The 24,392-nt window shown below is 33.6% G+C and overlaps 6 protein-coding genes across 11 annotated transcripts in view; 3 read left to right on the top strand and 3 right to left on the bottom strand.

Moving 5' to 3' along the window:
- LOC119636131 (cytochrome b5 reductase 4) overlaps positions 1 to 1,194 on the bottom strand; it is a 7,811-nt gene extending 6,617 nt beyond the window's left edge. Inside the window, exon 1 of the mRNA XM_038031302.1 lies at positions 1,182 to 1,194. The gene's annotated coding sequence lies outside the window, so the exon portion shown is untranslated. The remainder of the gene's footprint in view (positions 1 to 1,181) is intronic.
- LOC119636132 (fatty-acid amide hydrolase 2-A-like) lies at positions 1,188 to 7,757 on the top strand. Of its 2 annotated transcripts, none has more exons than XM_038031303.1 (4): positions 1,188 to 1,275; positions 5,588 to 5,954; positions 6,039 to 6,258; positions 6,318 to 7,757. In XM_038031303.1, exons 2-4 carry the CDS (start codon positions 5,742 to 5,744, stop codon positions 7,496 to 7,498), a joined length of 1,614 nt encoding a protein of 537 aa, XP_037887231.1. In that variant the 5' UTR covers positions 1,188 to 1,275; positions 5,588 to 5,741; the 3' UTR covers positions 7,499 to 7,757. The 2 variants fall into 2 exon arrangements, with proteins under 2 accessions (XP_037887231.1, XP_037887232.1); XM_038031304.1 differs by lacking the exon at positions 1,188 to 1,275 and adding an exon at positions 1,445 to 1,832.
- A 4,108-nt stretch (positions 7,758 to 11,865) lies between these two features.
- Positions 11,866 to 14,004, top strand: LOC119636325 (fatty-acid amide hydrolase 2-like). Its single transcript, XM_038031628.1, has 3 exons — positions 11,866 to 11,937; positions 12,013 to 12,232; positions 12,308 to 14,004. The coding sequence occupies exons 1-3, from the start codon at positions 11,866 to 11,868 to the stop codon at positions 13,486 to 13,488; spliced, it is 1,473 nt and encodes a 490-aa protein (XP_037887556.1). The 3' UTR covers positions 13,489 to 14,004.
- Positions 14,005 to 16,822: 2,818 nt separating this feature from the next.
- LOC119636517 (sentrin-specific protease 8) lies at positions 16,823 to 17,884 on the bottom strand. Of its 2 annotated transcripts, none has more exons than XM_038031904.1 (2): positions 17,711 to 17,884; positions 16,823 to 17,633 (listed from the first exon to the last, which is right to left on the bottom strand). In XM_038031904.1, exon 2 carries the CDS (start codon positions 17,506 to 17,508, stop codon positions 16,861 to 16,863), a length of 648 nt encoding a protein of 215 aa, XP_037887832.1. In that variant the 5' UTR covers positions 17,509 to 17,633; positions 17,711 to 17,884; the 3' UTR covers positions 16,823 to 16,860. The 2 variants fall into 2 exon arrangements, with proteins under 2 accessions (XP_037887832.1, XP_037887831.1); XM_038031903.1 differs by having other exon boundaries at positions 16,823 to 17,613.
- Positions 17,885 to 20,047: 2,163 nt separating this feature from the next.
- Positions 20,048 to 23,368, top strand: LOC119636430. Of its 3 annotated transcripts, XR_005247141.1 has the most exons (6): positions 20,048 to 20,317; positions 21,313 to 21,447; positions 21,629 to 21,758; positions 22,008 to 22,113; positions 22,172 to 23,140; positions 23,207 to 23,294. XR_005247141.1 is itself a non-coding variant. In XM_038031760.1 (4 exons), the coding sequence occupies exons 1-4, from the start codon at positions 20,176 to 20,178 to the stop codon at positions 23,295 to 23,297; spliced, it is 498 nt and encodes a 165-aa protein (XP_037887688.1). In that variant the 5' UTR covers positions 20,048 to 20,175; the 3' UTR covers positions 23,298 to 23,368. The 3 variants fall into 3 exon arrangements, 1 of the variants encoding a protein (XP_037887688.1); XR_005247140.1 differs by having other exon boundaries at positions 22,008 to 23,140; XM_038031760.1 differs by lacking the exons at positions 22,008 to 22,113; positions 22,172 to 23,140 and having other exon boundaries at positions 23,207 to 23,368.
- Positions 23,369 to 23,846: 478 nt separating this feature from the next.
- LOC119636714 (parkin coregulated gene protein homolog) overlaps positions 23,847 to 24,392 on the bottom strand; it is a 2,938-nt gene continuing 2,392 nt past the window's right edge. For both annotated transcript variants that reach the window (XM_038032275.1, XM_038032276.1), the window contains exons 4-5: positions 24,088 to 24,237; positions 23,847 to 24,007 (exon numbers count right to left, since the gene is read on the bottom strand). In XM_038032275.1, the coding sequence (XP_037888203.1) occupies positions 23,847 to 24,007; positions 24,088 to 24,237 (311 nt within the window). The remainder of the gene's footprint in view (positions 24,008 to 24,087; positions 24,238 to 24,392) is intronic.

Raw genomic sequence — 24,392 nt, 5'->3', positions numbered from 1 at the left:
ATTAATCTCAGTTGGTTTGAAATCTTGCTCATTTCAGTAGCAAGGCTATTAAATTCCGTTGGTTTTGCAAACATTCTGACGATTCCTATATCAAATTTGTTAACGTTTTCTAACTCTTAGTAGTCAGTTTTTTTTAGTTTCTTGAACATTAAATTAGTTTGGTATTATTATTATTAATGTAGTTTATTGTCAGATTAAAGCACTGGCATCTAAGGCTATCAGCTTAATTAAAAATTTGACCGCAAAATTTCAACCCATGATAACTGAGTTGTTAGTCGAAAACCTTTGCCCATTCGGTTATTCAGGCGCATTGAATCGATTTAATTTTTAGCTCGTTAATTCGATTCTTACTTTCTTTAAGTTTCTGTATAACTTTCTGATGTTTGCTTTTGCAGTTTTCTTGCGGATATTGCTATTCCTTTCATTTTTCAAAAGTTTTCTAATATTTCCAGAATTGTTCGGAAGAATTGGTTTTGGATTTCTTTCGGTGAAGTCAGGAACATGATCCTGACGTAAAAAGTGCCATGGATTGTTTATTTGAAGTTAAATTTTGATGGTGCCTTTAAATAGTGGCGATGTGAGTAGAAACGGACTTTAGAGAAAAAATCATACTTATCGTTTTTGTCGAAGGTACGCGAGAACTTCACCGATTTCCTACAACACAGACCTTTTTCAGCGTTTCAAGAAGAAACGTCGCTGACCAAACGTTTTTAACGTAATTCCTGATAAAGTTAGAAGCTGCCCAGCAACATGGGCTAATCATCTAAAGACTAAACTGAACCATTACAGTCAAAGATAACGTTTAAACATTCTGATGATGAAGACGCATTCCGAGTATGTCGAGAAATCTTTAAAATAAAAAATTTTTATTTTGCCAAACCGTAACATTTTCACAATATTAATTGTTATAGGGAGGAAATAATAGAGTTTTTTCATATTAAGACACTAAAAAAATTAAATTGCAAAAAAAAGAGAGTTGCCATATTGAAATGTTTATTATTTGATAGAATTGCAAACGTAGATTTTAGATAACCGTTAAATTTTACTCTTACGTATCTACATTACTTTTTGATGTCAAAAACATATGGTTTCTTACATGCATATAAACAAAAAGTAAATGTTAGTTTTTCTCGTAATTACGGAAATGATTGTAAAGATACTAAGAAAACTTGTTTACTGACCGCTTGTATATGTATATATGTGGAGCCATTGGATAATATTTTTTAGTATTGTTTGAATTGTTTGAGCTGTTTGAGCTGTTCAGTTAAGAATAATGTAAGTTTTAAGATAAATCACATTTGAGTTGCTAAACACTTGTTTGTGCGCGTCTTTGTGTATCTCCATATATGTGTTCTTTTATTTTATTTGTAATACGTGATTACACTTCTTATAGTAAGAAAATTAAAATAAGATAAAATCAAGACACAACTAAGCTATTAAGGAAAGAATATGCAATTTTTTTAACGAAAAAAGAAAAATATTTTGAAAATTACTGATAATAAAGAAATAATATAGTTGTGTGATGTAAATGTATGATATGTGCAAACATGTATTTAAAAATGCGCATATAAAATGTTTTTTGATGTAAATATAAAGCGATGATGAGACATGGACATGGACTGCTTGCTGCTTTTTACAGAGTGAATGTGAATGTATGAATGGAAAATTAATTCGTAAATTTACTTTTCAAATGAATGAATATAATATTCTCTACGGTAAATATTTACCCGTATGCGCTTATAGTATGTACTTATAATACTCCTACAAGTTATTGTGTGTTGATGTGAATCATTTCGTCGTCATTGTGTCAAGTAATATGTAAGGAATAATAGGTAAATAAGCGTCAATAAATGATTGAGAAAATAAACTATTTTTAATTTAATAAATATAATTACAAATGGCTTTGTAACGACAAATAAGTTCTAAAAAGCGATTATATTCTGTTTTAAAAGTTTTTTTTTTTCAATTCTCGCAAGAGATATGGGCTGAATAATTTTTTAAGTCTCTGCTGGAACCCGATAACTGAATATGAAACTCATTGCATGAAACTGTAAACTGAGTAAACCGAGTTTGGCTGAATCATAACAAAATTGATATAAATATTTATGCTGTAATATGTATACGCATATTTATCTCAACAGTCCAACGTCCATGTTAGAAGATTATGTCAAACTTTTATTCAATAGTTAATTTTCATTACATTAATTAATTTCATTCAAAATTTAAAAAGACGGTAAAAATTTGTGTGCTTTTGCCAATCGCATGGTAGACTTACATAGTGATGAAAAAATTTCTGAATTTAAACATAAATGAGTGATTTAATGTAAAATTAAAAAAAAAAAAAAATATTGACAACTGCTGTGAACCATACAAAAAGTCTTTTTTAATCTCTTTCATGCCAGCAAAGGGCAAATTTTTTGTTGAACAAAAGAAAAAACGATCGCTATTTTGAAATTCAAGCTAACAATTATCCGAAAGATTTTAACCCACCAAATTATTAAACAACTGACATCAACAGGTGCAACTGGATTTCATATAATGTTGGCATTGGATTTGAAGCAATAATGGATGATGCATGTGATTCATTCACTCCCCAAAAGAATTATCCTTTTGTATATGCTATATATAGGAGCTGGGATTAATTAAACACGAAAGCCTACAACGGGAGAATTGTTCTAATGGAACTCCGTAACAGTCTAAGAGTCTCAGAGTTAGGGAGGATATTCAGAAAAATTGACTTCTCTTATGTGTAAAAATTTGCAAAGGTCCTTCTGGTAAGAGCGACCGCACTAAAATAAAGTGCTTTTTACAAAACGTATCGAATGATAATACTTTAGAGGCTTGAAAAGAAAAGAATATGTTAACGGTATTTAGCAATTATCGTTAAGAAAACATTATTTGATATGGATAATACTTTTGCTTTCTTCTATTAAAAACAAGAACGGAATTAATTGTGTTATAATAATTACGTAGTATGGAGGATACATATAATATATCGAAAAGAGAATTATTTGCATTTAGTTTCCTCTTTTTTGCCCCGCAGACATTCACATATCGTGACTTTGTTTCAGGAATAATTATTTTAGACGTTACACGGGGGGCTTCCCGTACATATATATAGTAACATTATCGTAATATAATTTCGTATTCCTTTATGTACTTACTGATCTTTCTTTATAGTTTTCTTTCCCGTTTTATGTCGTCTTTTTCTTTTTAGTTTTTTTGTTGTAGTTATCTTTTAGACGTTTCTTCCCATCGTTCTTTTTATATTCTGCCTTACCCAAACGAAAATGAACGAACAAAACAAATAATATGAGAAAAACTATATTGGGAATTTATAAACAATGGAAAAATTGTTGTACGTAAAAAGTAAAAGAGAACGAACGAAAAAAATCGAAATTAAAAATAATTTAAAAAAGATAACAACAAACAGTAATGATATTCACTACATATTATGGGCTTTATGTACGGACTAGCTAAAGTATATTATTATCTTAGATCTCCAAGAGTAAATATACAATAGATTAGGTCGGACCATTATCATATTTACAACATACCGTCTCCTCTGTCGACTTTTTGAAAAACTCAACATTCGAAAAAGATTTCCCATTTTTAATATTTCTTGACAAATATCGATGCAAAATCGCATTTTTCTAACTCCTTGCAATATAATAGCAGTAGATATTGGAGAAAATAAGCTTTCATATGGCGAAAGCTCTTGATTTCGTAATTTTATGATGAAAATATTCACAAAGCGATGATTTGACTTATAAGTTTAGTTTGGTAAGTTTGGACTGTGTGCATCTATTTTTTTAAGATATATTGATAATACGAACTTTCATGACGATCAAGTCGTTATGTGCTCTCAGGGTTCAAATTTTTATATTAGTATAGAAACGTGGTTTAGGGTATTGAATGGACGACCTTGTTTAATCGTAATGCTTTAATTTTTAATTTGAAAGATGTGGTGTGAAGATTACGTCAGGCGACTTCTGGTAAAGATATTGAATTAAGCTTCCAACAGATATATTGATATGCATCGTTGTGTGTTAATGTTAATTATAATTCCCGATTTGATGTACATGTGCGTCACAACAAAAATGTTTTTACTGTATTAATAATATACACACGTACGCACTATATACAATTTGTTTACACTTATATATATTTTGATAATTTACAATTTTTTTTATTACGAAACTACATATCATTTATACATAAGAGTTAGTTGCAACCAAGGCCATATATGCATTACTATAAAATCCAATAATTAAACTGAACAACACTTTGTTGATATATATATGATTATATATATATATGTATATATATATATATATATATATATATATATATGTAGGTAGTAAGTTTCATTAATATCGGGCTGGCTTGTTAAACCATTGTTCAGACATAAAACTTAATTTTACTATTTTGTACTGAATGTAGGGAATACATATTAAAATATGAAAAAAAGACAAACAAAATACTTCTTCAGTGACAGTAAATAACTTCAACAACTTCAAAAATATAGCGTCATTAATATTGCGTTTTTTCATATGAGGAAGGATACGTAGAAAAAAACAGCATATTATTAAAAATTAATATTTGGGAGGGGTATCCTTTTCGCCTAATAAGGTCATTTAAACGTTTTGACTTATTTTATAGAATTTTCCTTGTGTAGGGAAAAGGGCTTTCACTCCATTCCTCTATAGTCTGCTTTTCAGTTCTTGAACGGAACGGATTGAGTGTTTTCGTACAAGTCGGTCTAAGTCAATCTACATATTTTTGATGGGATTCATGCCTGCTGAGTGGGGTAGGGGATGAAGCACCTTCGGGCAGTTATATAAGAGTTATTTTTGAATTATGCTTCAGGTCGTCATCTTGGTAGGACTCGAATGTTTCCAAAATACAAAGTTTATCCCTATTTTCTTTCAAATTTTCTTTTAATATATTTAAGTAACCCCCCTTGTTGAGAATGCCATCCACAAACAACAATTTTCTGACTCCATTCGCTCCAACGCAACACCCAAACTGTAACATGACCATTGCCATGCTCGCCCTGTTTGGGCAATGGATTAAGTTTAACGAGCGTTTAGTTTTTGTCGAGCGAGAAAATCCAATACCAATGCGATTCACTGTATATATGATTAACGTACTATTTTCTCCAACTTAGTTTCCACTTTGACTTATCCGTGAGTGACCCAATTCCCAGTAAGATCAAAGGAAAAATACGATTGTATTTGCATTCTATATTCGAAAGCCTTTAACAAGGTCGTTAAGCTTAATTTAGTCCCCGTTTAGCTGAGGTATACAAAGTATACAATATAATAACGTAAAGAAATTGCAGGTCAGTGTAAGATCACCTAGAGCATGTGATCGTTAGCAGACCGATCTGTTTGTGTTCTACGCATAAAAACTCTTAAGTTTGTCATAGACGCATGCGCATGATACTTAGGTAGCAAAGGCATTGTCGTACAATGCAATGTGTAAATATTGCTTGTACAACAACAAACAAATTTACGTAATCCGGCAAAGCTCAGCTCGGCGTTTGCTGTAATTAAGAAAATGAAGAGAAGTATTTTTTTTTCAGATTTATCTTTGCAATCTATTGATGGCCACAAAATATAAACGCGCCAAAAAACACTATATAGATGCGGAAGTATATTTGAAGTAGAACAATTAAGACAATCAATCATTCCAGAAGAACATTTTTAAAGAAATTATTCCCGCCGTCAACGAAAACTATGGACACCTCACGGGAGGGCACGTTGAAAGATCCGCGAGCACCAACGATTTGCATGAAGATTAGCAATTGGGCATTTCATGTTTGTAGCATGATTGTCCGCTTCGCCTTTCAGTTAATCTACGGGAAGAAGGGTGAAAAAATGCCGGACATTTCAGATCCCATATTATTGGAATCGGCTTCGTCTTTGGCTAAAAAAATCCGTAAACAGGAAGTGAGTGTTTATTTATGAATTTTATATATTTATGTAACGCATCAAACTGAGAATAATTATCTGTCTATGTTTGCATTATATTAGCTAACCAGCGTTCAGGTTATGGAAGCGTTTATCAAACGTATATACGATGTAAATCCTTTATTGAACTGTATGGTAGATGAACGTTTCAAAGATGCTTTGTTAGAGGCGAAAGCTGCTGATGATTTGATAAAATCGGGAAAATATACGGAAAAACAATTAGCCATAGAGAAACCGTTTTTGGGCGTGGCTATTTCTACTAAAGATTGTATAGCTGTTAAAGGTATGAAACACATTCCATAACTAATGGTGCACTTTCAATTTTTATTTGTTTTACTGAAGGTATGCTAAACACATCCGGTTTATACAGCAGACGCGATTATCGCGCCTCAGAGGATGCTGATGCGATTGCTTTAATGCGTAACGCAGGAGCTATACCATTCGCTTTGACCAATGTGTCGGAGGTATGCATGTGGTGGGAAAGTAATAATGTCGTTCACGGCCGTACACGCAATCCGTACGATACCAATCGTATTGTTGGTGGCTCAAGTGGTGGCGAGGGCTGCATGCAGGCTGCCGCCGCTTCACCCCTCGGCCTAGGATCAGATATAGGGGGTTCCATACGTATGCCTGCTTTTTTTAACGGCATCTTTGGCCATAAGCCCAGCAAAAACGTGGTTTCCAATAAGGGGCAATTCCCACAGCCCTTCACCGAAGAACAATATTCATTTTTAGGTATAGGACCAATGGTTCGTCATGCTGAAGATTTAAGACCGATTTTAAAGATCATAGCTGGAGAAAAAGCCGAGCAATTAAATCTAGATGAACCTGTTGATTTGAGCAAATTGAAATACTTTTATCAAGAGAACGATGGCGGCGGACGTTATGTGTCGGAAGTCGATCATGATATTGTTGATGGCATTCATCGTATTGTGAAACATTTGAAAACCAAATTTAATGTACCTGTAAAACAAATGCAGATAGAGGAATTTCGCCAATCGGCTGCTTTATGGTTCGCTAACATGAAAGATGATTCCGGGTACGGATTTGAACGTCAACTAGGTAACCTAAAGACCTCCATAAATCCTTACACAGAGATGCTTAAATGGTTTTTTGGCGCTAAACATACCTTTATCGGTTTACTTACCGCCATGTTGGATAAAGCTCAATGTCAATATGGTTCGCCTAAATATCATCATTTAGTTAAAAAACGCAACAAATTAAGAGCAGACATGGAAGAACTACTTGGCAATAATGGTGTCCTTATATATCCCACTCATCCCACCGTAGCACCCTACCATATTGAACCGCTATTTCGAGCTATTAATTTTTCGTATACCGGCATTGTTAATGTTTTAGGCTTTCCAGCGACTTCTGTGCCCCTGGGCAAGTTGGGTAGTGAAGGACTGCCGATTGGTGTACAAATAATTGCCAATTGCAATCAGGATCGTTTATGTTTGGCAGTTGCAGAGGAATTAGAAAAAGCCTTTGGGGGTTGGGTTCGACCACAAATAAGCATTTAGAGGAAGAAACCTAATAACCGATATACCGTATATTTTGTAGATCTTTTTATATTAAACAAGTATTTAATGTTATACAAACACAAAGATGCATAGATATTTATGTATAATTAAATGTACAATTAATAATAATAAGAGGGTTTTCTGAGCTGATATTGCAATTAAAAAACATTATTTCTTTATTAAGAGAAAAATTCAAGGTTGAAACTTCAATCAATAAGTTGCGTCTATTGAAATTTTAATAGAAAATCAACTAAGAAAATTGCACTCGTCTCGGGATTTATTGTGAGGCTGATCGGACACATAAACATGCAAATGCATCCTAAACTATTAAATGGTTCCAAGAGGTAATAGTTGCACACCATTTCAAGCCGCCGTACAGTATCGATAACGAAAATATATTGAAAATTTCAATTTTTTAGATCGATCGAATACTTGGCCCGTAAATTTAAAATAAAATATTAGTTTGGGGAAAAAGAAATCCATTATTTTTATATGAACTTCAGGACTTTATTTAACGTGCTTCGGATTGTCCGATTTGGGTCAAATATGCACCGTTTTGTTGTATGATTTGTTGCCATTTTAAAGGTAACTTCTAAATGCCTCTCTCATAAAAGTCGTGGTCTTTATTTGCAAAAAACTCTAGTAGTCGATTTTCACAATCCTCCCTAGATTCCAATTTTTTATCATTAAAGAAATTTTGCAATGCAAGAAAAAAATGATAATCGCTTGGTGCCAAGTCCGGACTGTATGGCGGATGCATTAAAACTTCCCAACCAAGCTCTCGAAGTTTCTGCCGAGTCACTGTAGATGTGTGTGGGCTAGCGTTGTCCTGGTGGAACACGACACCTGTCCTGTTGGCCAATTCTGGCCGTTTCTGGTCAATCGCTATCTTCAAACGGTCCAGTTGTTGACAGTAGAGATCAGAATTTAGCGTTTGGCCATATGGAAGCAACTCATAATAAATAATCCCCTTCCAGTCTCACCAAATGCATAGCAAAACCTTCCTGGCCATTTGAGGTGCTTCACCGCTCTTTGACCACGATCGTTTTCGCACAGGGTTATCGTATGTTATCCATTTCTCATCTCCAGTCACCAACCGTTTCACCCAAACATCGAGCTTCTTTTTGAATCCAGCTTTGTGTAAATGGTTTAAACCTCTTTTATGGTCGATTTTTAGCTCCTGGGCGATGTTACCACTGCTAACATGCCGGTCAACTTTGATCATTTCTCCGATTTTATCGACATTTTCGACGACCGGCCTACCTGTGCGAGGTGCATCTTTAACATCAAAAATTCCTGAACGGAATCTACGAAACCAAAATTGCACATAATTGGCTGTTACAGTATCGGAACCATAAACACCATTCACAATTTTAGCCGCCTGGCTTGCATTTTCGCCTTTGCCAAAGAAATATTGTAAAATGTACCGAATTTTCTCTTTGTTCACTTCCATTTTTAACAAGCTGTAACTCACAACTGAATGCACCAAACAAAAAACAGCAAAAGAATTTTTTTTACTGCGAAATGTCACCTTTCCAAAGAGCATAAATCTGAAATTTTTTGATCGATACTTTACGAGAAATCTAACAGTGTAGCCATCTACCGAAAAAATAATGGTTTTCTTTTTCCCCAAACTAATATATGCGGTTAGGTTAATTTTTTTTTTGTTCAATTCTTGTGATTACGAGTAAACATACTCTACGGAGATTGAGAGGCGGACGCTGGTACCTCCATTCAGAACTTGTTAGCGATCGAAGTTATGCAGGAAAACTTTTTATATCTTTTTCGAGACAGAGAATATAATAAGCGGACTTTGCTCGCCGTTCATCCATGATTTCTATAAAGAATACCAAGACTTTTTGATTATGTCGTATTGAGCAGCTCTTCTAAGCGCTTATAGGGCTACACTTTACATTAGCTCAAATTTGTTCGATCGCCGGTCGGTATCTTATTTTCGTTTTCATCGTCGGGAAAATTGAAATGAGAAATATATATCCATGCATACATATGTTGTTACGAAATTCGCTTTTCACGAATACGGTTCGCATCACTGGATCGAGGACATTTTTTTTAAGAGAAACACACATACTTGCACGTTTTCACTACACTACTCTCTTATTTACAATCAATTTGTGTCAGGGGAGGTCTGTTCACATTTTACTTTGGCAATACTTTCGACTTCTGAACTCTAATATTCTTTTTCGACTCAAAGGTTCTTGTCCGACTGACACTGCCTCCCGCAAATAGTCTCTTTATGTATATTTTTACAAGCACATTACTATTACCTAAGTTCATGGCTTAATTTTAATCCGTTAATCTGCTTTCCCGTTAATCGTTTTCTTCGGCCGGCAGTTGCATGACGCGCCGCGAATGTGCACTTGGGTTTTCTCTCTCTAGGGAATTTATTATTTAGGAAAATCCATTAATTGGAATAAACTGGATTTAGGATAACAAAATATATAATTGAGCTAACAACATATATAATCGAAGTCGACCTTAACCTAAAAAAATTCAAGAATTTTGGAGAAAAATTAGACTAAAATATACTGCGAATATTTGCAAGGCTCATACAGCTGCACAAGAAACTCTGTTGTTAGATAACTTGTTTAAAGGATTTATTGGGTTAAGTTTGAAAAGCAATTTAAACGGTTCCGACCACTATCACAAAAAGCAAATGGGTTTTCCAATTTTTTTTACGATAACATTATCAAAATTTAGTAGCTTTCAGCTGTCTCTTGTATTTTCCCCTTGATAAAAGATCCGAGTCAAGGCAAGTCCCAACAAGTGTGTGTGTGTGAAGAGAAAATACTTTACCTATACACATGTCGTCGTATAAAATATTAAATAAGTAAAGGGCAAGCATATGGACGACTCGCTGGATGATCGATATATACGCCGCGTTCACTTCACCCTACCTTGTAATTAAATGTCGTGAATAGAATTACCGGGATTCCGACTAAGTCGACTAAGTCTTTTCATTTTTACTAACTACCACCTTCTATAGTTGCCTTCACAGCGCAGAAATATGGTCTTTCTAACGTCGAATCAGTCAGGCTTTAAAATCGACAAAGTTATAAGCTTCTCTAGTTCTCGCGAGATGCTTTGCTGTCAAAGAGCCGACCTAAACTGGCATGCTTTCCCCCAAACGATATGGAAGAAAAAGAAGCTACGGGAAAAAGGAATGCTGAATCATGATTTTCCTTATTTTGATGGAACTTTATATAAGTTAGCCTGAATACTTGCCCGGAAAAATTCAACAAGCAAGCCGTTTAACAGTTTCTCATTTTCTTAGTTATTTATTTATTCATCACCCTTTTCAATTAAAAAATTTGTGTATTATTTTTGGACTTATGTCACAAAGAAAATTTTTCAAAAATTTGTAAAAATAGCTGAATGGGAACTAATCTGCACGCAACATAAAGATTAACAAAATTGCTGCGGGCCGGTTTTAATATGTTCTCTCGCAGTGCGGACGTAATTCGAAGGGTATACCTTAAGCAATTCCTAATAGGTCGACAAGTCGTAAAGTTTTTTCATAGGTAAGTTTTGTCACTTGGCCAGTTTGCCAGTCTGCCCAAGCGAATCGAGTTCTCGCCGGTCGGCTTTGGAAGAAGCAGGCTGACTGAGTACTGCAATTGCAGAGGATAGAAATTAAGTAATTTTTACAAAGAGTAAGAATCTAAAATTTGAAAAAGCTTAAGTATTAAAATCTGTTCCGTCTGTTCTCTTTTCTTTCTCGATCTTTCTGGCAAGTTGCTGTTCTAACTTATCTCTTAAGATAGATTAGAAAATAGAAGAAGAAGATTTCCCTTTTCCTAATCTTAACCTTAAAGCTAGAACGCTGCATTCGCGAAACAAAAATGCATTCGCATCGCGAATTCAAATTCGAAGAAGGAAAAAGTGGCACAAGAAAATTCACAAACTCACTCCGATTATTGAAGAAATCATAGCTTTGAAAAATTTGAATTCTAAACCAAAGATGCATTAGATACCGAATTAGCGGAAAATAGGGAATCGTATAAAAAGATATTCGATACAAATCTTGAATACGTTTAATAGGTAGCGTTGGAAGGCAACTGCAATTTCAAAATACTTTCCCAAAGAAATCAAATTGTTTTCGTTTTCGCAGATGTTCATTTACAAACTCCTCTACAAATATTAATCTAAATAGTAATAATGGTAAAATAAAGACGAACATAGGACAAATAATTCGGGACAACTTTTTTAAAATATATATCCCCCGTAACGTTGATAAAATAAATGCAGCATATACTGCTTTCGTGACGATTGGCAACTGGATTTCTCATATTTGTAAAAAAATTGTGAGAATTGGTTTTCGTTTGCTTAATGGTACAAAGGGTGACAGAATGCCGGTCATCACCGATCCCATATTGTTAGAATCGGCTACGTCTTTGGCTAAAAAAATACGCAAACGGGAAGTGAGTGCTTAATTACAAAAAATACAAAATTTTTTGAAACGTAACAAAGTTATCTATATTTGCTTTTTATATTAGCTGTCCAGCGTCCAGGTTACGAAAGCGTTTATCAAACGTATAAACGACGTAAATCCTTTGTTGAACTGCATGGTAGATCAACGTTTTAAAGACGCTTTGTTAGAGGCGAAAGCTGCAGATGATTTGATAAGATCCCGTAAATATACTGAAGAGCAGCTAGCAGAGGAAAAGCCTTTTCTAGGTGTGGCCATTTCCACAAAAGATTGCATACACGTGAGAGGTGAGCGAACAATCTATAAATAAGATTTTGTTTTGGATTATTTATCCTTTTTTTCTTTTTTTTTTTATTATTAAGGTATGCTAAACACATCCGGTTTATATAGCAGGCGTAATTATCGCGCTCCTAAGGATGCCGATACAATTGCTTTAATGCGTAACGCAGGAGCTATACCATTCGCTTTGACCAATGTGTCGGAGTTATGCATGTGGTGGGAAAGTAATAATCTCGTACATGGCCGTACTAACAATCCGTACGACACCAGTCGTATAGCGGGTGGTTCAAGCGGTGGTGAGGGCTGCATGCAGGCTGCTGCCGCTTCACCCCTCGGTCTAGGATCAGATATAGGGGGTTCCATACGTATGCCTGCTTTTTTTAACGGCATCTTTGGCCATAAGCCCAGCAAAAACGTGGTTTCCAATAAGGGGCAATTCCCACAACCCTTTACCGAAGAACAATATTCATTTTTAGGTATAGGACCAATGGTTCGTCATGCTGAAGATTTAAGACCGATTTTAAAGATTATAGCTGGAGAAAAAGCCGAGCAATTAAATCTAGATGAACCTGTTGATTTGAGTAAATTGAAATACTTTTATCAAGAGAACGATGGCGGCGGACGTAATGTATCAAAAGTGGATCGTGATATAGTTGACGGGATTAATCGCGTGGCAAACCATTTGAGAAAAAAGTTTAATAGTCCCGTTGAAAAAATACAACTAAAGGAATTTCGCCACTCGGCCGCGATGTGGGCCGCTAGTATGAAAAATGATTCCGGCTATGGACACGTTCATCTACTAGGCAATCTAAAAAATCCTATTAACCCTTACATAGAAATGCTAAAATTGTTGTTTGGAGGTGAACACACTTTTATTGGTTTACTTATCGCTATAGTGGAGAAAACCCAATGCCGGTATGGTTCGCCAAAATATTGTGAATTAGTCAGCAAACGTAACAAACTAAGAACAGATGTAGCAAATTTACTCAGCAATGATGGTGTCCTTATTTATCCCACCCATCCGACCGTAGCTCCTTACCATATAGAACCCATCTTTCGACCCTATGATTTCTCGTATGCCGGAATAGTTAATATTTTAGGCTTACCGGTCACTTCGGTGCCACTGGGCAAATTGGGTAGTGAAGGACTGCCTATTGGTGTACAAATAATTGCAAATTGCAATCAGGATCGTCTGTGCTTGGCGGTGGCTGAGGAATTGGAACGAGCTTTTGGCGGTTGGGTGCGACCAGAAATCAGCGATTAATAGAAGAACTGCAATACAAGATCTCCTTTTATTCGCCAACTAATTAATTGTTAAACCGTTCATATATAAATTACACGTTCTAAAAGAATTATCTCTCAATTGATTTCTCATCGAAATGATTAATGCATGGCTTACTTTACCGAACTCATCACTCAATAATTAATTTATTTCAATAAGTTCAAGTATAGTGTTATGTGTAAGTAGGCTGTCCAATCCAGAATTTTTGCTTCCCAACGAACAACAAATAAGACCTTTTTTTTTTTATTTATTAATGTGCTTTGTATTTTTCACCGGACGGCTATTATTCTTATCCTCAATTTTATTCGTTTTCAAATTGATATTTTATGCATAGTATAAAAATATACTGGAATGGAAATTGCATTTTAAATATGCCTTCTAGCAGCTGAATTTATTTCCCATTTTTATAACCGTTACTGTAAGATGGGGGGTATATTCCTTTTGTTCAGCGTGATATTCAAATTTGATCCATCCGTTTATGTGTCTGTTTGGTGGGTGTGGTTTTGCACAATTCCGGTGGCAAATATGAAGGTATCGATTTCATATTTAATAGAAACATTGGAACTTTCTGCACGCAGGTTGGCATTGAAAATGGGACAATTTGGTTAGAACAAAAGCGTGCAATGGAGCATAAACTGAAGGCGACTCAGTTTTTTTTTTAAACAAAAATTTTTGGATTTTTGCTCGTTCCTCCGAAATTATTAAAGTTAGAAGGCTAAAATTTGTCACATTTACGAAGCGGTCTAATTTTTAGGTCTGTAAATGGAATCAATTGGCCATGCCCACGCAAAGTTGCGACTAACTAAATTTTACTTTTTCCATTTTTTTGAGATTTTATGCTTATTTATCACAAGGCAAATAAAACAATGTTTAAAACTATTTTGTACACTTCTCAAATGGAGATATAGTATCTGGTTAAAAATGGGTTAATGTTAAAATAAATATGGTAGATACCGTGATTAATTTTTTCTTAATAATACGAGCGATATGGGTATCAAATAAAAGAACTTGGAGAGTAGAATGCGAAAAGCATTATAATGGATATACGAGATTCGGTCCCATATATATTCGGTCGAATATAACTTTCTGACTTGTTAAATTTGATTTCCGAATTAAAGCGTTCAAAATGGTGACATATCCGGCACGACTATTTACGTCTTTAAGATGTAACGATAGACTTTCCCGTTTTTAATGGAAATCTGTTCACTTTAGTTGCAGAAAATAAGTTTAAAATGATATTGAACAGTGCTAGTCCACTAGTCTGTTAGCATTTTGAAAACAACGACAATATCGACGAAAAGAGAGAAATATTTGCACATGGAAATTCAACTTCACGTATGAACACGCCTTATCAATATATTAGAAATTTGCAACAATTTTGATCCATGACTTTCGCAATTAAAAATGATAAATAAAAATATGAAATACCATTGTACACAAGGGTCGAATTCGATGGTTTTGATCTCCCTCCGCACAAATTACCAGTTTTCCATTTAATATTATTGATATATTCAGCCTACGTCGATGCTAATCATAGAGCAGTCAAAATTCCTCTTCCTTCAAATTCATTACTTTTGTTGTTTTTTTGAAGACAACTGCTGCCGAAGCCCACCAAACACGGTCACACTGCTCCATTACATTCCAATTGTCGGTTTTGGTTTCAACGGTTTAAAAGTGACGCCTCGCGTTGACTGAAAATGCCCTTTTTTTGGTCACTTGTTGCAAGAGTTGTCCAGGATACACTGTTGCTGCTCGAATGGGAAGTTTTGCCACACCCAGCGCACTCTCCAGACATGGCGCCTCCTGGTTACCACTTCTTCAGATTAGCGCAGCATGGCTTGACCGGCACGCAGGTCCGCAAAGTTGAAGTGCGAAAACGGGTCAGTGGGTTGATCGCTGCCAAGTCAATATAAGTTTTTTCGACTTGATATCGCCACGTTGCTAAAAATATTATAAAATCTTGTCGAAACTGATGGGAATATTTTGATTAATATATATTCCGCAATAAGTGTCTTTTTCAAGTGAAAAAATGATCAAAATTTTTGCAAACACCTAACACTTTGTTCCGAAAGTAACATTAAAATTTTGTATTTCTGAAAATCATTTTACAAATTTAAAATGCACCTTAAAGTCCGAAAAATACGGTACATTTGTCATAATGTTTTCCAATTCAAAATTCTTGAATATAATAAATATGGTAAGTTTGTGCCTATTTTGATCAGCAACAGTCGTTTTTGTTCCTGTAACCTCTGAAATAAAAACGAGAGTACAGATATTGTGCTCCACAATCGCATAACTAAAAGGGTTCGATTCCCGAGAACTACACTAATTATATATAACATTGATAAATAATTAATAATATAAGCTTATATTTAATATTGTTTTATTTCATTTCAAATGAAGCTGATATTATATACATATATATGTATATGTATATGCATATATTTATATATTGTATGCATATGAGTTTATCATACTAAAGATTTCAATATACTTCATTTTATATATATACTTTCTAATTAGACTTGAAAAAATGGGAAGTGGTATCATATTCGTTCGAAAACGAATTTCGAATATCCACCACTTGGATTTTGAATAGTAGTTATATTTATTTAATCGGGCAGACCAAAATTTTATTTGCCAGATATTAACGCTTCATCAGTCTTTTAGTTATTGTTAAGAATATTCAATCTCTTTAAATCCATAATTTACAACAACAACAGCAGACAAGCTGAAAATCGGATTTTAGCTTATTGAGTAAGATTGCTAAAATTTATAAACATTACAAATTTTACAACAAATCTTCCTTGGCGTGGTGGATACAAAAATTTCTAACTTATGGAAAAATTCTTTTCAAAAAGCCAAGTACAAGAAAAAAAAAAAACGTAAAGCTAAAAAATCAAATTCATTGCTTTCAAAATATCATTCAAAAAAAAAAAACATAGATAGAAAAAGAAAGGAAAAATAATATTTGAAAATAAATTAAGTAATTCATAAACTTAAGTGTGAGTTATACAAGCAAACAAAAAGTAAGCTAAACATTTTCTTCGTTCATATAATTTGGAGTTGGTTACCCTAAGTTATGTGAATGATAAACATTTTCTTTTTTAAAGAAATACATTTCACTCCCTCTTCCCTTTGATGGAAGTTTCATTTCTTTTTTTTTTCTTTAAAAAATTACCGGCGTTACTAACAAAAAATGAAATTTAAATGCTAGAACACATACATCAACTTACGTCTGGTAAAAAAAAATAAAGAAGAAAATAAAGCAGAACATGGTGCGAGCAGTGAGTTTGTGTATTAAGAGGTAGTGATATAGCGATAAATATGGAAAATTATATTAACGTAAAAATTTTAAATTTTGCCGCCCAGCGACTGTATTAATTTGAGTAAATCCGATCGTTTTGCACTGATTATATCGTGATGTAAAGGCCCTACACCTTCTACGCATTCGTAACGATTCACATTGTCCGCGATATTATCGGTCATGCAGATTACATGTATGCCGCAATCGTATCCATTGGCCTGCTGAAGGCATCGTATTGCCTTTACATGGCAATTGCGACAATTTAAGGCGTCCTTGATACGCTGCACAAATTGATGGGAAGCCTGTGTGTTGCTACTGCCCCAGCTATCGAAATGAAAGAAAGTCTTCTCCGGCCTTGAAAACACTAACAAGGACCAATGCGTACCACCGGCATGTGTACTATCATTATCGTTCAGAACAAAAAATATGAAAGGTTTTTTCGGCGCTTCCAATTGATTAAATAGAGTTTCCAACTCGCCATCATCTGTTAATTTCATACATTGGGCCACCTCTGGCGGCACAAACAACAAATCCGGATTATTTTTGTATTTCACATGCTCCAGGTACTCGTAGTAAAACGATATAATTTGATCATTTAACCAATGGGGTCCTTGCAGTAATTGTATATCCGACATGCGAAGGCATGTCTCATTGAAACTCAAGGCGATGGGATCGGCATGCGAATAGGAACTCATCTTGCATTCGTTTATTTTATATGATTATAACCGAAGTGTTGTATAAATTTACGGTGGCGCCTTCTTAATTTATTTTTTGCGTTTTGCTTTCTTCGCAATAAATACCTGAAAAGTTGTTTTAGATACTATTTTATTTCTAGTTTCCCTTTCTTTTTCACCCACATTTAAACTAGTTATAGAAATGAAAATTTCGACTACTCACATAAATTTTATAAAATCATATCCAAAATATGCTTTCAATTTCAAATTTTACATTGGGAATTCTCCTTTTAGGAAATTATCTTCTTTGAACAAACATTTACAGAAAATTTTACTTTTCCCTCTAATACACTACGCAAATATGCAATTCAACTTGCGTCTTTTCCGTGTGTGGCAAGCAAACATCGACTAACAAAAATATGTTGAAACAATGTTGCCGTGTTTACAGAAAACCAAAACTCGTACTAAACATAATTACGCGTCTACATTTGCTACTTTAATTTTTACTATATCACACGAATGTTATTTCTTATAAGCACCTGTTCGATAATAATTTCTATTAGCTATAACAAATTACATTGTTTCATTTAGTAACCGGGCATGCTCCACGTGCGTACTTTTAGCATTTTTACATAGTTACCCGATTAATCTAAATGCATCGTATAAATGACACTGTACAGCAGCTCTTTTTTTCCTTCTTTTACTTTTGGTTAACAGGTTAGTGAATTTACAACACTGACAACACTGATTCTAGGCCTGTGTAATTAAAAAAACTTTTTCACTCCTAGAATGATTCACTTTTAAAGGAGCTAAAAATTAATTCTAAAAATCGCAGTAACCAAAGTGAGTAATTAGACCACCTTTTTTCATTTAAAAATCTATTATAATATGTACTTATTTTCTTTTATTGTCGTCACGTTATTTTCGAGAAATTTGGAGCAGTACATTACAAGCAGCATCCTCGTGCCTGTTATAGCTTCCAGCAACTACATTTTGATCTCCATATTAAGTGGTTGCAAAATTTTGACTTGTACTAATAAAAATGATAAAAAATTAGAAAATACCAGGGTAGATAACTCTAGAATTCGATAGTTTTGACTTCCCTCTATCTAAAATATCTACGTATCCTTACCTAAAACACTTTTCCATTTAATAATCCATGCATTTAGATAACATCGTATTTGCTAACTTTTCTTGAGCTGGTCTTCAACCTTGCTGCATATTTCCAACAAGGAGTTATAGAAACTATTCAATTCTCACGCCGCCCTCATAAGATCGATGTTATTTTGTATTTCATATTTATACAATATGTCACAAAGAGGAAACAGGACCCACTGTTTATTATAGTAGTCGTTACAGAACAATTTTAGGAATACATTTCTAAACAGATTTAATGTTTGCGTCTATCCGCCTTGAGATAGTTTGATTTATTACCATATATTCCAAACGAGTTTACGACAGCACGAATCGAAACAAAAGCAAGTTAGCGATGTGAAATTTTATTTAAATTTGTGGCAAAAATAGTGGTGCACGAAACTGGTTTTCAATTAGTGTACTAAATTGTTGCTCAGAATTTACATTTCACTTGCCAAGCAAAATATCCTTCCTGGTAATTAAATTAATTTAAAAAATGTTCATGTTGAGCGAAAGTGCTAGTCCTTTTACACGTCACACAGACGATAAAAGTCGCAAAGCAGTGATAAGCACTTCTTTTATGTTGCATTCATAACTTAACAGTTCTGTGTTATAATAAGATTCATAATTTTCTATGTTATATTCGTAACATAACAACTCTGTGTTATAACAAAATTAAAATTGCAGTGTTGTATTGTGACTGTTGTTTTGGAAAATGAAAATTGATGAAAAGTCCCAAGACCCTTGACAAGAGAAATCAGTCACGAGCTCTTGTGATGACTAGTGATGTGGCGCAATGGCAAAGTACTACCATGTATATGTTAGCATAAGTTTTAAGACAAGATTGATCGCTACCAAATGCTCCTACAATAGCTAAAAGTTGAAACCATGTAGAATTTGACAACAGTATCTATCAAACTTAAGCTTTTATGTAAAAATAATACCGATGTACTTTTTCGATTCGATCAAGGCATTGTCTCGGTTTGCGATAATGTAACTATGTTTTCTTTTCTTGTTTTTTTCTCTTTTAATTATTAAGGGATGTTAAGAAAAGCAGCCTGGAAACTATCTTTTAAACCTAGACACTAGGCGGCAAATATTCCAAATGAAATAAACAAATCTGTCTGTCTGTCATTTTTAGTTATTGATAACCCAAATTTGCAACCTTCTTTTTTTTTTTTTTGCTTCAAGCCCACCAAATCTCCTTTGTTACAGATACAATAGAAGCCTAACAAAAGCAATTTAAATGCTTAGAATAGTTCAATTTTCTTCTCTTTAATGAACATTGAACGTCTCTAATTGCTCATGCATTATCTCTAAATAGAGCTTTCGTTTCAGTGTTTTTTATTTATTATTTTGTTTTATTTTACGTATATATGCATGTATATATATATATATATATATGGAGGTCTTTTTGGGAAGCTTATCAATCGTCTTGTGTTTAATCAACGCTTCTAACGTTTAATTAAAAAATCGCCGTCTCGGTTTTAATGTAAATAAATTCACTCAGATAAATATTATTAAAAAAAATATCCCTAAGTGAATATTTTATGAATGCTGTCTTCGAAAAGTTTAAGAATAGAATTCTGTGATAAAATCTTGGCAGCAATAGATTATTTTAATCTTTTAAATAATCACAAACAATTGAAAATTGATAAGAACTGTCAGCAATTTGATGTGTTTGATCTATGCAAAGGTAAATGCGTAAATAATTATAAATTGAGATTAATTAATTAAAAGCTAATCTGTAAAAAGTGAATAAGTGAATAAGAAATTCTTGATATGAAGAACAAGAAGAAATCTAAGAGAATCATTTCGCAATACAAAAAAATCAATAAATGTTTAGCTCGGCCTAACCTTAAATTCTCATTTCACGTCAACTTCTTTCAAAAAAAAAAGGACCTATTTAGGAAAGATTCCGTAATATTCAAAAATAATGAATTAAACGCCTCTAATAGAGCATGGTTGCAATAAAGTGATAAATTGCATATAGACGATCTCCTAATAAATGCACTAAATGTAAACAAACATAGTGGCTAAAGTGCGTAAGTTTCACTGGCACATCGTCTGATGCCATTAACAATTTACCTATGAAACATCAATGCCAGACATTTTAGATCTACTCATGTTTGTGAGAAAACTGTCAGTCATCTGTCAGTGGCTCGCTTCGTGTACAAGCAGATATCTTCTTGCTTGATGAGAAACCATTTCAATAATAAAAGCTACATGAAGAATACTTCACTGATTAGTTTATGTATGATGATAAACGAATTTCTTCAATCAGCTTTCCCTTGGTCAAAACTATTGTCAAAATTCTACCTACCTGCCTTTGGCTGCATTCGTATGATCTTCACCGAACGTCCTATCAATGCATGCCCGATTGCAAGGCATGCTTCACGCTTACTTACTTTCAATTTGGTTAAGCTATTAATTTTTTCAACTTTGATTAGCGTTAGCTCCTAAATATGACAGCAGGAAACCTCAAGTGTATTTCAAAACAATTTTGATCCGAAGCGATTTTTGATATTCCGATTTCATGGATTATTCTTAGCCAATCGACCAAATTAGAGCTACGAGACTTAGTATTAAAAAATCAATCTATTGAATTTCTCAAAGTTCGAAATCATTTCCCATATAAAAATTAATGAAATTGATCGAGAAACCAAACCAACATATATATTTTTTCCGTAGATTGCTTGAATATGTCTGCTTTACCTCAAGGAGCCTTTGCCGCTTGTAAAATGCGCGAATATGATCTGACTATTTCACGACGTCGTACAAACGCTGATAATAAGGAAATCGAAAATTTAAGTGGCAACAAAAAACGTAAGTTTGCTTAGAAGTTTCTGCACCGAAGTTTCCGCTACCATTTAGAATTGCAAACATGAATTTCCCTTACTGCAAACAATTTTTTACATAAAAATTTTCACATTTTGTGAAATATAAGACGTGCGCGTAGTCATTCCCTTTTTCATAATTTTTTCTTTTGAATTTTTTTTTTTTTTAGTTATGGAATATAATCCCTTTAAATACAATGAAAAGCTAATGAATTCTATTTGGAGTATTTACAATCGCTATTCGCCTCATAACATCAAAAACAACGTATTTAATGATAATGACTATGAGCAGCAGTCAAAGTAAGTTTACGTATAATTCGATTAACCAATAATCTTATATATGTATTTTGTGCTAATTTGATACAAAGATGAATTTAACATCCATGACCAGTCTTATGAAATACATTATAGAATGTATTCACAATTCCACGTAGGAAATATATGTATAAGTTTGTTGTAAAAATAGAACCTTTTTTTATTATATTTATATTTATTATATTATTATTGTAATATCTGGAAACGATTAATCAATCAGTGTAATTTTGTTAGTACTTAACTAGATGTTCCAAGTCGATGAGAGCCTTGAGTTTATCTGACTTATTGGCAGCTAGCCGAGAAAGGTTCTGAATCGATTTAGATTTAGTTTAGACCTCAGGTACGTTTGTCATCGATTATTAGAAATCCATAGTCGATTAATGCCTTGACTTTATCAGACTTGCTGGCAGCTGATCGACGAGAAGGGTTGTGAGTGAATTTAGTTTAACCTTCCCATACGTTCGTCTTCGATTATTTAAAGCCTCGATGAGAGCCTTGATTTTATCTAAGTTGCCAGCAGCTGGCCGATGAGAAAGAAAGGGTCTGAGTCGATTTAGTTTTGTTCTCCAGTACGTTTGTCATCGATTGTTGGAAATCTCGTTGTTACAAGAATTAAGAAAAAGCCAACAAAATTGTCGATTTTAGATCGAATTTGAGAACTGGAGGGCCTGCAATGGCTAAACGAATATTATTATTATCAAATAACGATTTTAAATTTTGATGCCGTTATATGTTCACTCTTCTAATTATGGATGGCAGAAATATTGTTTACTTTTTACCAATTTTTTAAATAATATTTCCAGTGAGTTGTTATAGTGGCTTCTGCCATAGTTTGCTTTGCCGATCCCAAAATTAATCTTATTGTTTATAAATTAGATTTAAAATATATTTAACTAGACTTTTTTTTATTATTATTAATTGCAATCCGTACTGTGACTCGGCCATGTTCCTATGCCTTCAATTTTATGGATCTCGTCACCTTCTTTCCTTTGGAGGATCAAGCCGCGTCTGGCGTTATCAAGTGCTCGCCAAACACTTGGTACTTGATTCTGCAGATGGCCTCACATTTCTACAAAATATGAGGGGACGCATTACTCGTCCCCTGGCAGAAACTGCATGGATCGGTATTGAAGATACTCCTGTTTTCCCGGCTATGGCGGAAGATTTGATGAATCTTTTTGCTTACGGTTGTCCTGCACAGTGCTTCCAATAGATCGCTTCCTCCTAGTTCGTGTAGTTTATGTGCTATGGCGGAAGGTTTGATGAACCTTTTTGCTTACGGTTGTCCTGCACAGTGCTTCCAATGGCCAAAAGATTTATGACTTATCGTGATCCTTTGGTGCCTCCTTCTTTCACTTATATTACTTGTATTATTATAATAAAGCATAAATTTTTTTCATTTATTTTCATTTCGTTTTATATTTATTTTGCAGAATGACTGCCTGTTCTCAGCCCATTGCCTATACTACAGCTGCGATGGGCTCAGCCACGATCAACGATCAAACGAGTGCTAACGACAATTAAAAATCTCATCAATGGATACAAACATTATGTAATTTTTGCAATACCTTTTCATCAAACTTATGTAAAATCAAAAAAAAAAAAAAAATAAAAAAAATTGTAAAAAAATTTTTAAATTTTTTACAAAACTTTTTAAAAAAAATTTTTTAAAAAAAAAAAAAAAAAAAAAAAAAAAAAAAATTGTAAAAACATAAATAAATTAGAAACAAATCTTCCATTCAATCAATCACTTATTTGTTTTCGTTGTTTCTATTTTAATAAAAATTAAATAAATGAATTATAATAATAATAAACATAGCAATAATCTTTCATTAAAACAACAAGGCATTCAGTCTGAACTACAATTAAACTTATCGTAACAATTAATTAAAATTCAACGAGCATGAGTGAATAGAACGTGAATATTGATTGAGGTGAAGTTTTGAGCTTTAGCGATTTAAGCGAATAGTTCTTAAACTATATAAATGTAACATGCTAGGTGAGCGTAAGTTTTATATTTTATTTTCGCGTGCTGCTGCTGCTGCTGCTGCTGCTGCTGCTCTTAAGATAAACTTAATTCAAGTAACAGGATTCATAAGTAGGGACCATGTACTTAATATTAATGAAAGCATCTTCACCGCCATGCAGCTCTAATACTTGTAACGTTTCATCAATTAAATCGCCGACATTTAAATTATTCTTTTGTGAATAATCAATTTCGTCACCACAATTTACTTTATAAAAATAAAAAAATCGTTTATAAATCCGATATAGAATTGTTTGCCGTTTTAATCGTTAAGGCGAAAAAACTTACAATTTTTCACTTTATAAGCATTAAACATGGGTAGCAATTGCCGATAGAAAGGTACTAATGCCGGGCCTACCGAGTCTGATGATAGAACCAATTGTTGTATAATCTTCAAGGTGGTACAAATCACTTCCAAATTTTTAGTATTAAGAGCGCCTAAACAAAAAAAAAAAAAAAAATGCAAAAAAAACACTAAATGATTGCATGTTTTACTTATCTCATTACAGTCATAGAAGTTCATTAGCTTAAAGGAATTTGTTTTCATAGTTTTTTTTTTTTTTTTTTTTTTTTTTTTTTTTTTTTTTTTTATT

Source organism: Glossina fuscipes, unplaced genomic scaffold (assembly GCF_014805625.2).
Source record: "Glossina fuscipes isolate IAEA_lab_2018 unplaced genomic scaffold, Yale_Gfus_2 28, whole genome shotgun sequence".
Classification (NCBI taxonomy): Eukaryota; Metazoa; Arthropoda; class Insecta; order Diptera; family Glossinidae; genus Glossina; species Glossina fuscipes.
This window is presented reverse-complemented; position numbering and strand designations above follow the sequence as displayed.